The sequence below is a fragment of the Oncorhynchus gorbuscha genome, linkage group LG18, assembly GCF_021184085.1.
Source record: "Oncorhynchus gorbuscha isolate QuinsamMale2020 ecotype Even-year linkage group LG18, OgorEven_v1.0, whole genome shotgun sequence".
Taxonomy (NCBI): Eukaryota; Metazoa; Chordata; class Actinopteri; order Salmoniformes; family Salmonidae; genus Oncorhynchus; species Oncorhynchus gorbuscha.
In genome coordinates, this window is record NC_060190.1 from 43,253,162 (window position 1) to 43,268,604 (window position 15,443).

At 40.6% G+C, this 15,443-nt stretch overlaps 2 protein-coding genes across 3 annotated transcripts in view; one reads left to right on the top strand and one right to left on the bottom strand.

The window, feature by feature from the left end:
• Positions 1-1,379: 1,379 nt before the first annotated feature.
• Positions 1,380-4,474, bottom strand: LOC124003737 (insulin-like growth factor-binding protein 3). The gene is made up of 4 exons (XM_046312283.1): positions 3,949-4,474; positions 3,159-3,193; positions 2,859-2,981; positions 1,380-2,619 (listed from the first exon to the last, which is right to left on the bottom strand). Exons 1-4 carry the CDS (start codon positions 4,289-4,291, stop codon positions 2,506-2,508), a joined length of 615 nt encoding a protein of 204 aa, XP_046168239.1. The 5' UTR covers positions 4,292-4,474; the 3' UTR covers positions 1,380-2,505.
• Positions 4,475-5,915: 1,441 nt separating this feature from the next.
• The window catches only part of LOC124003905 (SPRY domain-containing protein 3-like), a 44,649-nt gene continuing 35,121 nt past the window's right edge, over positions 5,916-15,443 (top strand). Inside the window, exons 1-4 of one of the 2 annotated variants that reach the window (XM_046312548.1) lie at positions 5,916-6,141; positions 6,660-6,794; positions 10,401-10,476; positions 12,288-12,412. In XM_046312548.1, the coding sequence (XP_046168504.1) occupies positions 6,667-6,794; positions 10,401-10,476; positions 12,288-12,412 (329 nt within the window). In that variant the 5' untranslated portion in view covers positions 5,916-6,141; positions 6,660-6,666. The remainder of the gene's footprint in view (positions 6,142-6,659; positions 6,795-10,400; positions 10,477-12,287; positions 12,413-15,443) is intronic. The other variant, XM_046312549.1, reaches the window with a different exon arrangement.

Genomic DNA, 15,443 nt, shown 5'->3' on the forward strand with positions numbered 1-15,443 from the left:
TGAGAACTTGTTCTCAACTAGCCTACCTGGTTAAATAAAGGTGAAATAAAATAAAATAAAATAAATAACCTCGAGACTTCCTTAATATTACAGATTGCGAACCAGCTGTTGTTAACAAAGAGACACACACTCTGAGTTTCCCCGACGCTGCAGTTCTGTCCTGCCGATGTATAGAAAAACCAGCTAGAATATGACCAAGTTTCCGAGAAGCATAGGATATCACATTTCTTTAGGTCCCATCTTCAGGTCTCCAGTGATTTGTATATTTGCCAATAGAACAGATGGTTGTGGCTGTTTATTTTCTCCTCTGCGTAGTTTCATCAGGGTACCCGCACGTTGGCCTCTATTTCTCTTCCACCTGTCGGGGATTAGGGCCTTGAGGTTAGTGATCGCTGTTCTGATGTCCAGAAGCTTTTTAAGGTGATAGGAAACAATGGGCAGAAACATTATGTACAAGAAGTGTTAAGATCAGTGCAAACAAAACACACAAAACCGCAAAATTGGTCAGGATCCAGAAAAACGGCCTCTATACATTCCAGCGCCATTGAATATCAAAACAATCAACTTCTCATTCAACTACCTTAGATTTGTACATAATGAGTCCGTAACAATTGTTTGATATTGTTGACCTATTTTTAGATTATCATAAAGTACTAGAATATGGTTCAAATGTAATTACTCCAATGAGACTTATATACAGTAGATTCCCAAAAATATAAACATTTGTTTTGTGACATTTAATTCTAATTTCCCCTTTATTCCGGAATGGAGTAGAGTTACATGAGTTCAGGTCGTCCTTTTTCAATCTCCTAATAACATTTAAATGACTAAAACAAAGCAGTCTTTGTGTGTGTGTGTGTGTTTGTGTGTGTGTGTGTGTGTTCCATTTGTATGTAAAGTCACAAATGCCAACTAATTCACTTAACATTCCTGTCTCCTGCTGTTTGAAAAATGTGTATTGTGTATCTTTTTATAAGACTCAGATTGTGATTTTGGAAGGTGAAGAACATTTTTTTTTTAAACACACTTTAAACTTTTAAGAGCAAACTAACTCCAAAGCTCTTTGGCTTTAGATATTGTCATGGTAACTGAGAGCCAGTCCTGTTCTAAATCTTCCTGGTCATATGAGAACGATTTCTGGATTAAGGGCACACTGGCCAGCCATTACAGCCATAGCAAGGTTATTTTCAATCACAAACAGGTTTTTGTTAAACTGTAGACCACATGCTGTTATTCCAAGCTGTTATGAGGCTCACATGAAACCTCTAAAACATATATTATACAGCAGGTAAGTATCTTCACCAGACATCTGGGAAAGATACCCATCAACATAAATGTGCGTCCAGTGTGTTTCCACTCAGAGGCTTTTATTGATAAAATGTCACATTTACTTAAGTATAAAAGATTGTCAACATAAATAATTACATCAATAAAATATGTTCAGCAGGTACAGTACAAAATACAATGTTTTGTCATGCCCAATAGAAGACAACAAAAAAAGCACTTAAATAAAATGTACAATTTGTTATAAAAAATACATACTGAGAATTAAATAATACATCAGGTTTTAATTTATATATGTATATAAAGACTATATCTTATACTCTAAAAACATGTCTGCTCAGCTATAATGTCAGTAAAAAGATTGGAGGTGCTCCAGTAGTTCTTGGTCCTGGAGTTTGAATATCAGAATGTCAGATTTAAGTGCATAGTTTCAGAACTATAAGAGCGACAGTGGTAACATCATCAGAGACAATCGTCATCACTAGGCCTAGACCCCTCAAACACAACTCTGGACTTCGAAGCAAGTTCCACTGCATTTTTTAATTGTTCCCCTATAATCAAGGATTGATTTAGACCTGGGACACCAGGTGTGTGCAATTAATTATCAGGTAGAACATAAAACCAGCAGGCTGTCGACCTGGTAGGGTAAGAGTTGAGTACCCTGGCCTAGACTGTCATGGGACGCAGCGGGTGAATGGGATTGGGGATGTAGTCTACTACAGGTCTACCCACTGTGAGTTAGGTTATAAAATGAACTCCCAACTCTGCATATTTATAACACAGAGTACAGATATTGAAACTAAAAAGTGCAATAATTCCATACCCATCCAGTCTAAACTCAGGTGAAGCCTACTTAGTAAATAATCTCTCTGGTTTGAACTGTATCACAACTCATCACTAGAGGGCGCTGTGAGACCAAACTAACAGGGATGGATAAAGCGAATTACCTGCCCGAGAAATACAATTGGAAATATGTGCTTGTAGGTAGTAGTGTAGTAGGGAATGCATCTGAAATGGCACCCTATTCCCTACAAAGGGTGACATTTGGGATGCAGATGGGTGAATTTTGCATGTATTGGCCATTTAGTGTCCAGCACTTTGGGCAGCTCTTCTGTTCTTCTTCTATCCCCCTCTTTTCTCCTCATCTTGCTTTTCCTCTCGATCCTCACCCATTGGTCAATATTCCAGACTTCAGGGTGTGTTGGACTGGGCAGTGCCCTCTCATACATTGTCACAGATCAGGGTGCCCTCTGGACTTGTGTGTGATGATGTTGGCATGCCACTCTCATTCACACACCAGCAGTGACCGCGGTGCATGCCCCGAGACGACCGACACTGCCACACAGAGATAAAGCCTATTAGAGATGTGCAGTTTTGTATAGGACACAACAACGGCACTCAAACACATACACAAAAACATTTCTGACCAGGCATTGACTATCGAGTCCAGCCTGCAACTCAAGATTGAGTTGGTCCACTGAACTCCTACTTAGGCAAGGTTACTCAACATGCAAGCATAGTTTGGCGAACCACCTCTGCTATACATGCATAAACCAGTCTGCTTCTAAACATACCTGTTTCTTTCTGAAGAAACCACGCTTGTCACAGTTGGGCATATAGATATCGCCACGGTCTGACTGGAAGACCACGGGCTCAAGACCTTTAAGTACAGTGTTCAGCAGCCTACGACACGGAGCCTAGAGAGAGGAGAGAAAAAGACGGAGAGAGAGAGCGGGTTTTCATTAGTAAAACCCCCGCCACTATTTCAGGTGCATGTTTTATTGTCTTTCAACCCTATCGCTCAACACAGTCCTCCACACATTTGGAAGCACAACATGTCCTCATTATGAAATGTCTTAAGTAAAGGATTTTACCTTCTCCAGGACTTCAGTCAGTGTCGGGTGTGTGGCTGGAAAAAATACATGACAACAGCTTTAGCATAGTAATGGATTACATTACCATAGTAATGGATTACATTACCATAGTAATGGATTACATTACCACAGTAACTGATTACTGAAATATCTGATGAATGCATTGGTAGAGACAAACCAGTAGGTAGAGTCACATATCATGTTCACAGATTGGCATTAACAGGTTGTTGAGTAAAATTTCCAGCTGCTGGTGATTTGAGGTCAACATGACATAATTGGGATTATTTAAGAGAAGAACATTTCCCACACACAAAACAATGTCATTCCTGGTGGAGTCTGAGCATAGATTTATTTGAAAGAAATCCTAAGTCTTGTGGCTGAGTTTGGAGCACTGCATACTGATCTTGGCTCTGTCTCCAATGTAAACTACTGTAAGTGCCAATTGTGTGCTCCATTACGACCTAGCTGTATTTCTTACTTCTGATGAAGCTACACATTTTCCACTTCCACAGGCCAATACAATCTCACAATTGGGACCTTTCTTATCACAACAAAGTCATCAGAGCAACGTTTATTTATTTATCTAAGATATACAGCGCTGGCATCATGTCCATATCCTGACAGGGATCAACTCTGGGCCCTTGTTATACAGCCCGTAACTAGGTCAAGTGAACTATCTGCAAAAGCTCAATTTAGCATTGATTTTAGTTATAGTTTACAGTACCTCCTCCTCCACCCCACCAGATGTAACTGAGTGGCTTCTCCCTCTGTGCTGTAGTAGGTGTCTTACCTTTTGGCTGGGGACTCTCAGAAGGGCTGGGTTCACTGGCGTTGCCACAGACTCCCCTGCCCTGCAGAAGGGCCTGGAGGGGGCTGGGGTCTCCCAGTGGTGGGGCGCAGCGGAGTCCTCGGGCACAGCTCAGGGTGTAGACCCCACAGGGCTCCCCCAGGAACAGGACAGTGGTGCTGAGCTCCCCAGACTGTTGCCTCTGGTTGGGGGCCCTAGCCCCCTGTAAGCCCTTACTGGAGGGACTCCTTCCTCTGAGAGGGGGCAGTCGGGAGGCTAGCGTCCACGGGCTGGAGAGGGCAAGCTGGAGGAAGAGCAGGGCCAGAAGGTCAGGGTACAGAAGCATGTTTCCCTCAAAATACACGTGGTCCACCAACAAAAGTTAAGTAATAGTCCAGGAGGTTCCTATTTGTTTCAATGCCAGATATTCAATGTCAGGGTAGGCTGTTGTCTGAGGTTTGTTCTTATTCAGCTCAGTTCCAGTTGTTGGTTGGGAGAAGCGAGACAGAGTGGATAGGAATCCCCTCCAGCTACAACAGAGCGATAATGAAGCAGACAGACACCACGGACAGCGGCTTTTAAAGAGCCAAAAGGTGGAGAGAGAGGGAGGGGGAAGGAAAGAGGGAGAGAGGAATATTAGTCTCCCCTCTCATTTCCAGATTGCTGAGCACACCCCCACTTCCCCTTGTCTCTGACACACACACACCTTTCCTTTACCAGTGCCTGCTGGTGAAATAGGGTTAGCCGTAACCCCATCATGAATGTGTCATTATTGCTGTTTCAAATTCGGCATTATTGTTTTTCCACTGGGAATATATTTGATTTATGTGTTTTACAAGTAAGCATTACTGACACATTTAAAATGACAGGCTGGTGATGAGAACATGTGTTTATAGAAAACGTATGTTTGATTAAGTGTCCTCTTCTGTGTATACAAACTGAGAATAACCCTTGTACATACTTCACCTGTGCTTTGATGGTTATTGATGAAGAAGCCTGATAATGAATTTGGACAGGTTCCAACAGCAATCTTGTTAAACCGTTGCATCAGGCACGGGTCTAAATCCTATTCCTTTAACTGTACTTTACGACTGCACACCTGAGCTGTTTACAACGTGGGCTACCGTCTTTGGAACTTTGGAATGTACAGTCAAACACCAAAGGAATTCTAATCAAGGCATTAGTCACTCACATCCAAAGTTTAATGACCCCATTACATGGAATGTTTGCATTTGCAGTTGCCATGGCTTAGCTTAAAATAACAAATAATGAACACAAAAGAGTAGCTTGATGACGTAAAAGTGCACGTTCAGACTTTGATCAGAGAGACATTGACGGAGAGGGTGCCGGAGTGCCACTTAACATAGGGGACTTTGGCTGACTAAGCCAAACATGATTAATTCTTCCATGACAGGAAATGCATTCCTCTGTGTGTGTGTGTGTGTGTGTGTGTGTGTGTGTGTGTGTGTGTGTGTGTGTGTGTGTGTGTGTGTGTGTGTGTGTGTGTGTGTGTGTGTGTGTGTGTGTGTGTGTGTGTGTGTGTGTCATGATAATGGACTAGTGAAGAATGTTGTAGGAAGACCACCTCTTTAAAAATGACTTATTTTAGAAAAATTAAGGGGAAAAACACTGCTGTTTAATGCTGAAGCCAATCTGGCAACGAATATGTAAAAGCAAGAAACATTTGCTGTCAGTCCTGTATTCCCAGTTCACGATCAGAACGCTGTTCGGTTCAAATGTTTCACAATCAAGATGTATTTTTATGTATTTCTTTAGCTATGGAAGCCCTCCCTTTCCACACCTAACAATTAGTAGCCCACCCCAAAACTCAGGATTCATCCTTCTAAAAAAAAGACACGGCTCCGCCCCATAATTATGCTCCTTTATTATTTTACTGTCATCTCAGATTCTATCTTGCTCACTCACACACACGTTTAATTTATATCCTGTCAAGTGTAGCCAACTCAATTTAGATAATAATGCTCTTTGAAAAATAGCCTATAGCCTAAAATAAACAGCTACAGTAGAGTACTTTATAGATTGCCGGAAACAAATGTTATTGGTATCATGATGTCATTAGAACGCGCCATTTGCACTCAGCGGAATTTGTTTTGATGGAGCTGGAGAGCACATACGGGAAATTTGTAAACAACAAGGAATTTGGCCACAGATGAGAGACAGTAGCTTAACAATAAGGTGTGCAACTTTAGTCGGTGTGTGTTTTATAAATAAACAAAAAGTTACCGGACGTGTGAGAGGATGTCCTGCGTACGGACAGAACTCTTCCTCACTGTATGTGTGGTTGAGAAGTGCTTGATGTGGATAGCTAGCTGACGTTAACCTACGGCTACAGTAGCTAACAGTATTTATTTCCCTGCAGGTGTTGGCAGCTGGAGCTAGATAGCTGGCTAGTTCGTTCTAGACTATTAACATTTGATATCTTCTTAAATTGCTAACTAACTAGGTATATTGTGTATTAATTAGGTAATAAGCCGTACATTACATGTTATGATTTGACACCCTCGTACAAGCTACTTTGGACATTTTATGTATTTTTTAGTTTGTTTTCGACCCAACTGAACCAAACAAATGCAAAACCGACATCCTAGTCCATAACTATTCAGCCTGCTATTCATATGCAGCTGCCACTTCAAAAACGTATATGAGAGTAGGATAGAGGATCAACACCTCAACGTTCCTGTTTCTGTCCTCAGGTAAGCGATGGACGACATCAACCTCCATTACCGTTTTCTGAACTGGAGACGGAGGATCCGGGAGATTCGCGAGGTAGGGGCTGTGCGGTACCGTGAGCGGTTCAAGAGGATGCTGAGAGACGGAGACGTGCTAAGGTGGGGATGAAAACTGTCAAGTGTAGGATGATGAATGAGGGATTTAATTTATTTATTTTCCAGAAGGAATATCAGTTGTGGTAAGTCAGATAAGATCATTATACATAGTGTATAAACATATAAACAGCAACATTCATACATAATAATATATAATGACACTAGCCAAAACAGTGTTCTTCTATCCTGGTTCTAGGCAGGGAATGTAAAGAGACGGAACAGTCAGAGCCTGGTTTCCCAACAATGGCAGAAGATGTAAAATGCATTTCCAAAAACACCACACAGAGAGAACGGTCGCTAAGTGCATTGTTGGAGCATGTGTTGATACTGATAGAATCGAAAGAAAGGGAGCGCTGGTCTCGGATCAGCTTTATCCATTTAAATCTTACCTTAACATTCACAATACTGAAAACGGATCAGCTCCTATTACAACTTACAGCTGCAAATATTGAGGCGGCTTATTCTAATGCTTAACCAATGCAAATTCACTAAATCACCGATTTGGCACATCATTGCACACGTTAGGCCAGTGATTCCCAACCAGAGGTACTAGGACCCCTGGGGGTACATGAGAAGACTCATGAGACTATAGGCTTACTGGTAAAATGCACATGAGAGGCTACTTTTACCAGAGCGAAATTCAGTTGGTAGTACAGCATATATATTGAGACAAATATATATATATATATAGACAGAGAGAGAGGAATTACAGACAGTATCCTACAAGTAGTAAATATAACGCGATTGATTGAACATGAAACGTATTTCAATATGATTGAAATAGGCCTATAGCCTACTGTTTATTTTAATGCAGTCATCTTGGTTTTCATTTGAAGCATCTTTTTATACGTCCCTTGTTTGTATCATTTGCAAAGACATTGGCAGCTGTTTATTTATTGTCAACTTTGTTCTGAAGTTAGCAGCGGTCAAAGAGAGATTGATACACCATGTGATTCTATGTTTAGCGGAGATCGTCTGTGTATAAAGGCAAAAAAGCATTTAACGACACACTTAGCTGTTCTACGAGTGGTCTGAGGCAGGCTTTAGATTAAGAGTTATTTCAAGTGCAGCGTTAATAACGATGGTTTTGGGAATAAGCTCAGAGATTTATCAATGCTCCTACGAAGGTTCTAACGATGAACTTATCCTGAAGACGCTTTTTGGAAACTGGGCCCAGATCAGTCAGTCAGACACAATTTACCCACAATGAATCACGGCCCTAATATTCTCAAACACGGCCACCCTGTGGCCCTGTCCACAGAACCAAGGAATGTAAAGAGAAAGCACAGTCAGATGCGTCATAATATCTCTATCCTTGGTTCTGGGGACCCACAGGCATGGTGGCCTTCTTCGAGAACATCAAATCTTTGATGCAATGTGGGTAAATTGTGACTGACTGATCTGCAAATAATAATAGGTAGTTGTTATTCAAGGTGAATTTTAGATCAGGCAAGGCAGTCGAAGCCAAACAAGCCCACTGTGAGTGAAGTCTTTTGTTGCAGCCAAGTAGTAACACTGGATTCAAGTCCTTGATGAGCTGACTCAGGTGTGTTCGTTTGTACTGGGTCCTAGGCTGTATCCTCAAAGCATCTCATAAAATGTCCTAGGAATCCTGTTAAAACCAATTTTAAGACGTAAAAAGCTCCCAGCTCAGAGTAGGTTGATGTTAAGACACTGCTCAGACATACTCTTAACCAGGAGTAAAATCAACTCATAAAAGTTTATCTCAGCTGGTAATCACAATCACGGCAGTTTGAGGTACAGCAAAGGAAAGATAGTGATGACACTTATTGATATTGTTGCAAATGATGGGGAATAACCATTTGCGATGAGGCATCGCCAGCTGTGAATGGGACTGTACATCAAAGTTGAAATGGTAAAACGTTTATCATTTTCGCCTGACACGATCACTTTGCCTAGGCCTACTATTCATTATTGCTTAATATATATATATATATATATATATATATATATATATATATATATATATATATATATATATATATATATATATATATATATATATATATATATATATATATAGCATATATATATATATATATATATATATATATATATATATATATATATATATATATATAGCATATATATATATATAGCATATATATATATATATATATATATATATATATATATATATATATATATATATATATATATATATATATGCTATATATATATATATATGCTATATATATATATATATATATATATATATATATATATATATATATATATATATATAGCATATATATATATATATATATATATATATATATATATATATATATATATATATATATATAGCATATATAGCATATATATATAGCATATATAGCATATATATATATATAGCATATATAGCATATATAGCATATATAGCATATATATATATATATATATATATATATATATATATATATATATATATATATATATATATAGCATATATATATATATATATATAGCATATATATATATTTTAACAAATTCTGATGGTTGTTAAAAGCAGAATTTTAACAATATTATCGTTGTATCAACACACTCGCAATCCCGTTTAACATCTCTAAATAGCTTTTGCAAAGTAGGTATCAAGTCACTCGACGATAATGTTGCATACAACATTGTATACTTTTGAAAAGTCTATCATTTTCATTGAAAACATAAGCCAGCTGATCCAACACCTTACACTTGCTTACAGCTGCACTACACATTTCTCATCCCAACACATTTCTCATCCCTGGATTGAGGTACGTTTTGCAAGCCATATCTTGCGCCGGCTCTGCAGTTTCTTAATACATTTTTGGGGTTAACTGTAGCCAAGCATAAGGTGTCGGATCAGCTGGCTAAAACCCTAGATGCTTTCAATTGCCAAATTTATATGCGTGCAGAATAGATCTGTTCTATGCGAGCTATTTCTATGCTTCCCATTCTTTTGTTTTTGAGTCTTTTACTTTCGGTTTTGTACACCAGCTTCAAACAGCTGAAACAACAATATTTTTGGTTAAGGAAAATATATTTCAGAACTGTTTAGATGGTATAATGGTATACTAGGTTATTTTGTCACATAAACTGAAATTAGGCAAACTATTAGAGTATTAGCAAACAGGAAATGGCAGAGCGATTTTTGCAAAGTGCAACTTTAACAACTGCAATTTCATGTGGTGCAGGAACCACTGACTCACTGCATGTTTCTATTGTCAAGACACCTGCTGGTAATTCTTAACTGGTTAGGACAGCTCATGAGGTCTCCTAAATATATGTTGACTAGGAGGGACTAAAGAGGCTTCATGCATAGTTTTCCATTTTTACCCATAAGAGTAGGAGTAAAATGTATATTCTCAGCACTTATGACTAATTTTCTACTTGCTTTGTGGATACGACCCCTAGATTGTTTACTTTTAGACTCATACTGTCTTTCACACTGTCCTCCTAGCTTCTCACTGTCTTGGATGACCAGTACCATTCACAAGTTAAAGAACTACTGTATGCTGTGTAGCATACGCTTGTATGTTCGTTGCATACTTTCAAATACTTTTGCAAATACGATACGATTAATATAAAGTAATTTCTGAAATTCTTTTACAGTTACCAAGGGAACTCGGATGAGGTTGGCTGCTACGTGGCTCCAAGGCCGTTATCCAAAGGAAACTGCTACTTTGAGGTAAGCTCCAATACAGATTTAGTTAGGTATCCCTGACTCAGGCATTGGTGGTCTTGTAGTTAATCTTCGTCCATTTATTTAACATTACCAAGCTATTAATCAAATTTGACAGACATATCACACAAGTTGTCAAGTCAAGATGTCTCTTGCCTCTATTGTGTTCCCACACTGTTATACCCGGTTGTTCCCACACTGTTGCCTACTGTCGTACAGGCGAGTCTTTTATATATATATATATACCATTTAGCAGACGCTTTTATCCAAAGCGACTTACAGTCATGTGTGCATACATTCTACGTATGGGTGGTCCCGGGAATCGAACCCACTACCCTGGCGTTACAAGCGCCAACTCTACCAACTGAGCTACAGAAGGACCAGTTCAAGTCAAGAGCATCGTAATTCTGAGCCCATCGCCAGTCACACCCTGTAGATTAACTGCTGTCTGCCCTCAGAGAACTGCACAGCTGCTAAATTTAGCTGACACATTTAAGTAAAAATAGTTTTCAGACCAACCCAAACTGTTATTTTTGGACCCTTCTTTTTTTTTTAAACAAATGATCTGACAAATGGATCAAACATGGTCGTTTTTCCAGTGTAAAAGTATGCAGTGTGTAACATAACTCCCCAGTTATTCACCAGTACATTTTTTTAATAGGAGTCCCTCCAGACTAAATCATAAAGACAGCAGACTCGTAAAAAAGCATCCTGGGTTTTGGTAAAGCTCAGGAAAGGAGGACTTGGCTGTACATTCTGGGATAGGGAGAGGTCTGGTTCTGGTGTTTAATGTTGGCTTCCTGAGCCTACTGTATGCCAGGACAGTGAGTGGGTAAGTAGAGTGATTCCTGAAGGAGTCCTGCTGGTGTCCATATGTGAGTCTCAAATGGCACACTATTCCCTTTATAATGCACTACTTTTGACCAGTGCCCATAGTAGTCCACTATATAGGGGAATAGCGTGCCATTTAGGATGCACACTATGGCGTTGGAGGATTGACTGGGCAGACATAATGAGTGTCTGACTGAACGCCCGCGCCTGCTTTAACTTTCATGGAAGGGAAATCATATCCCGCTTTTCATTAACGGACACACCTTAGAGTGAATTAAACACAACCTTGTTTATGGAAACAGAAGACTGAAGCCATGTAATTATTTTTCTTATTGTCTTATCTACTTTTTGACACATGCACTGAAATATTCCGGTTTTCAGGATGATCATTGCCAAAACACAGATTTTATTAATCAATCATGTAACTGCAAGTTACATGGTTCTTATATGAACATGTTTGGTTTTTCAGGCTTAGACCATTTAGCAGTGGGCAGGGGTTGCTTTCCCAACCCATCATCAGCAGACCTGTGTCCATCTCAGTTCAAGTGTCTTTATGTCCCAAATGGCACCCTATTCCTTTTAGAGTGCACTACTTTTGACTAGGGCCCATAGGTGCCATTTGTGACGCAGCCCATACCAGTCTGACTGAGGATTAAGGAGCTCTGAAAGGGATTAAGAATGTGATACAGAGAAACAGACTGCTGTGTATTCCAGGGGCCATGCTAGTGAGGTCATGGGGAAGGACTTAATGGTTTCCCCTTTTCAGCGCTCTCGATCTTTCAGTGTTCTGATTGCACTCCTTCTACTTAAGCGGCCCTCAGGTATGATGTCATAATTAATTGCTGTCAGTAGGAAAGTGTGTAGTTGCAGGTGCTCGTGGACAGCTGTCTGACTGCCACCCCCACAGGGAAATATGAACTTTGAGCATGTTAGGACCTCTTGCTCATGCTATGGTTTTTAAGTGAAGTGGTCTGTGATGTTTTCAGGTGACCATCGTTGACACAGGGGTGAGGGGGATGATTGCTGTTGGCCTGGTGCCTCAATACTACAAGCTGGACCATCAGCCTGGCTGGCTCCCGCACTCAGTGGCCTACCACGCTGATGATGGCAAGTAAGTTAATTGAATTTAACTTGAATTGATGTTCGACAAATCAGACTTGCGATGCATGTGGCAAGAACAAGAGACTATCACAGACTACAAAGGCAAATACAGCTGTGTGGTGCCCATCGAAGCCTCCCTACCAGACGAGCTTAACATATTCTACCCTCGATTCGGAAGACTCGCTGCTCCGGATGACCAAGTGCTTTTGCTCTGAGGCTGACGTGAGGAAAACTCCCAAAAGAGTTAATAATCACAAAGCTGCCGGCCCAGATGGCATCCCTGGCCGCATCCTCAGAGTGTGTGCTGGATACCACCCTCTGCAACTGGATCCTGGACCTCCTCACAGGCAGACCAAAGGCTGGGAGGATTGGCAACAACACCTCCTCCACACTGACTTTTAACAGAGGGGCCCCCCAGGGGTGTGTCCTCAGGCCTCTTCTATTATTATTATTATTATTATTATACCTTTATTTCAACAAGGAACACAGACTGAGACCAATGTCTCTTTTACAGCTGGGCCCTGCGTATACATGTTTACACATACAGTTTAGGTACAATGATTTAAAAAACTAAACAAGACAAACAAAACGATCACAGATAATAAAAAATACAGCAACAGTTTTCATTTACACACAGGTTATTCTACTAACAGCACAAGAACTTGCATTACCCGAAACAGTTACAAGCAATACAAAAATAAATGCTCCAATAAATATTAAAAATGAGCAAGGGGGACAAGAGTCTCATGTTTAAGTTTAGTCTGCAGGCTATTCCATAGGCAAGGAGCGTAACAGGAAAAGGCAGCCATACCCAACTCTGTGGAAATCACATGGGCCTCAAGTGTAATCCATGCTTGAGACCTGGTTTTGGGAATTCTAATTCTAATATATCTGTTCACCCACGACTGCGTGGCTTTGCACGACACCAACTCCATCATCAAGTTTGCTGACAACACAACTGTTGTAGGCCTGATAACCAACAATGATGAGTAAGCCTATAGGGAGGAGGTAAGTGAACTGGCATTGTGGTACCTCTCCTCCAATGGCATCAAAAACAAAGGAGCTGATTGTTGACTTCAGGAAGCAGAAGAGGGAACATGCTCCATCCACATCAACGGGACTGTAGTAGAGAGAGTTAACAGTTAAGTTCCTCGGCGTCCACAACAACAACACCACCAGTCTTGTCAAGAGGGTACAACAGCGTCTCTACTTCCTACGGCGGCTGAAGAAATTTGGATTGTCACCCTGGATCCTCTCCAAATACTAACTCTGCAGCATAGAGAGCGTCCTGACTGGTTGCATCACGGCCTGATATGGGAATTGCATTGTCCACGACTGCAAGACCCTCTTGCGGGTGGTGAAGACGGCACAGTACATCACTGGGGCCCTGCTCCCACCCACCATGCTCCCGGGCTCCCAAGTGGCGCAGTGGTCTAAGACACTGCATCTCAGTGCAAGAGGCGTCACTGCAGTACCTGGTTCGAATCCAGGCTGCATCACATCCGACCGTGATTGGGAGTCCCATAGGGCTGCGTACAATTGGCCCTGCGTCGTCCGGATTTGGCTGGGGTAGGTCGTCATTCTAAATAAGAATTTGTTCTTAACTGACTTGCCTAGTTAAATAAATAAATAATCTAGGACATCTACCCGAAACGGTGCCTGGGGAAGGCCCGCAGCATCATCAAGGACCCCACACCCCCCCGCCATGAGCTGTTTTCTCCCTTACCGTTGGGCAGATGGTATCAGAGCATGAGGTCTGATATCAACAGGCTCAGAGACAGTTTTTATCTACAAGCCATCAGACTGCTGAACACTTGATCTGGACTGACCACCTGCTCTGCTTCTCCGCCCCTTAGCAAACATGCACTCACCCCCCCCCACACACACACACACACACACACATTCAAGCTACACACGCATCACTACTGCAGCTACCAGACTCTTATTATGATTGGTAAATACGGCACAATTTAAACACCTTTCCCAAAACCCCCTTCCCCAAAACACGTGTAAATATTGGGCTATAAATTGTACCGTCCTGTATTATACTAACATGTTTATTCTATTCTACTGAGCCATTTACTTTGTTTGTATTCCTATCTTGTATTATTGTCCCCCATTATGAAACCGGGGAAGGGACTGTGGATCTGTCTTCGTCTGTCCGTTCATTTGTCCGTTAGTCACACTCGATATTTCAGACAGCACTGGGTCGAGTTTGACGGGCCGAGTTAGATGAAACCTTGGGGGAATGATGCGTCTTGCAAGTTTTTACTGATTGGTCCAAGCCGGGAGCTATAGTAATTAACTGAAATGTGTTAGTTACATGCGATATCTCAATTGGCCCAAGTGGGGGTTCTGCATAACTAATTGGGGACAAAATGTTTACTTTTGCCTTGTTTCTTATTGTTATTGCATTGTCGAGAAGGAACCTACAAGTAAGGAATTCATTGGCCGGTGTATACCATGTGTATCCCGTACATACTCTAAAATCTCTTAATTTGTAAAGTTTTGAATGAAGCCCTACCTTAACATTCTAGCATCAGTTTGCTTTAGAATGCATAGAGATCATTTCAATGGTATGTTCTAGAAGGGAATAGAGAAATAGGCCTAATGTTCCTCAACAGATTTATTTTGAACGGGCCACAGCACCACTTTACGAACATTCAACCTAAGTTGAGAAACACTGCTTGGTAGAGCTGGGCGGCAATACAGACAAAAATCCATATCGCGATAAATTGCATGAATTGATGCGATAACGATAAATAGAACAATACGTTTGTAACATTAATGTGCACCACTTTTTAAAAATCCTTTTAAACTACTAATACTATTAATTATGGTTATAACTATCAATTGTCCCATTAACAATCACACATTTAGCTAACATATTTCATTTCAAACTTCACATTTCTCTAGTGTAGGCTACTTATGGTGATGACAATATCAGCAAAATGCCTGCGATAAGTGATTGGTGTGGTCGGTGTCGATCATTTTTGGTTTATCGTCTCAGTTCTACTACTTTGTCTACTGTTGTGAAAATT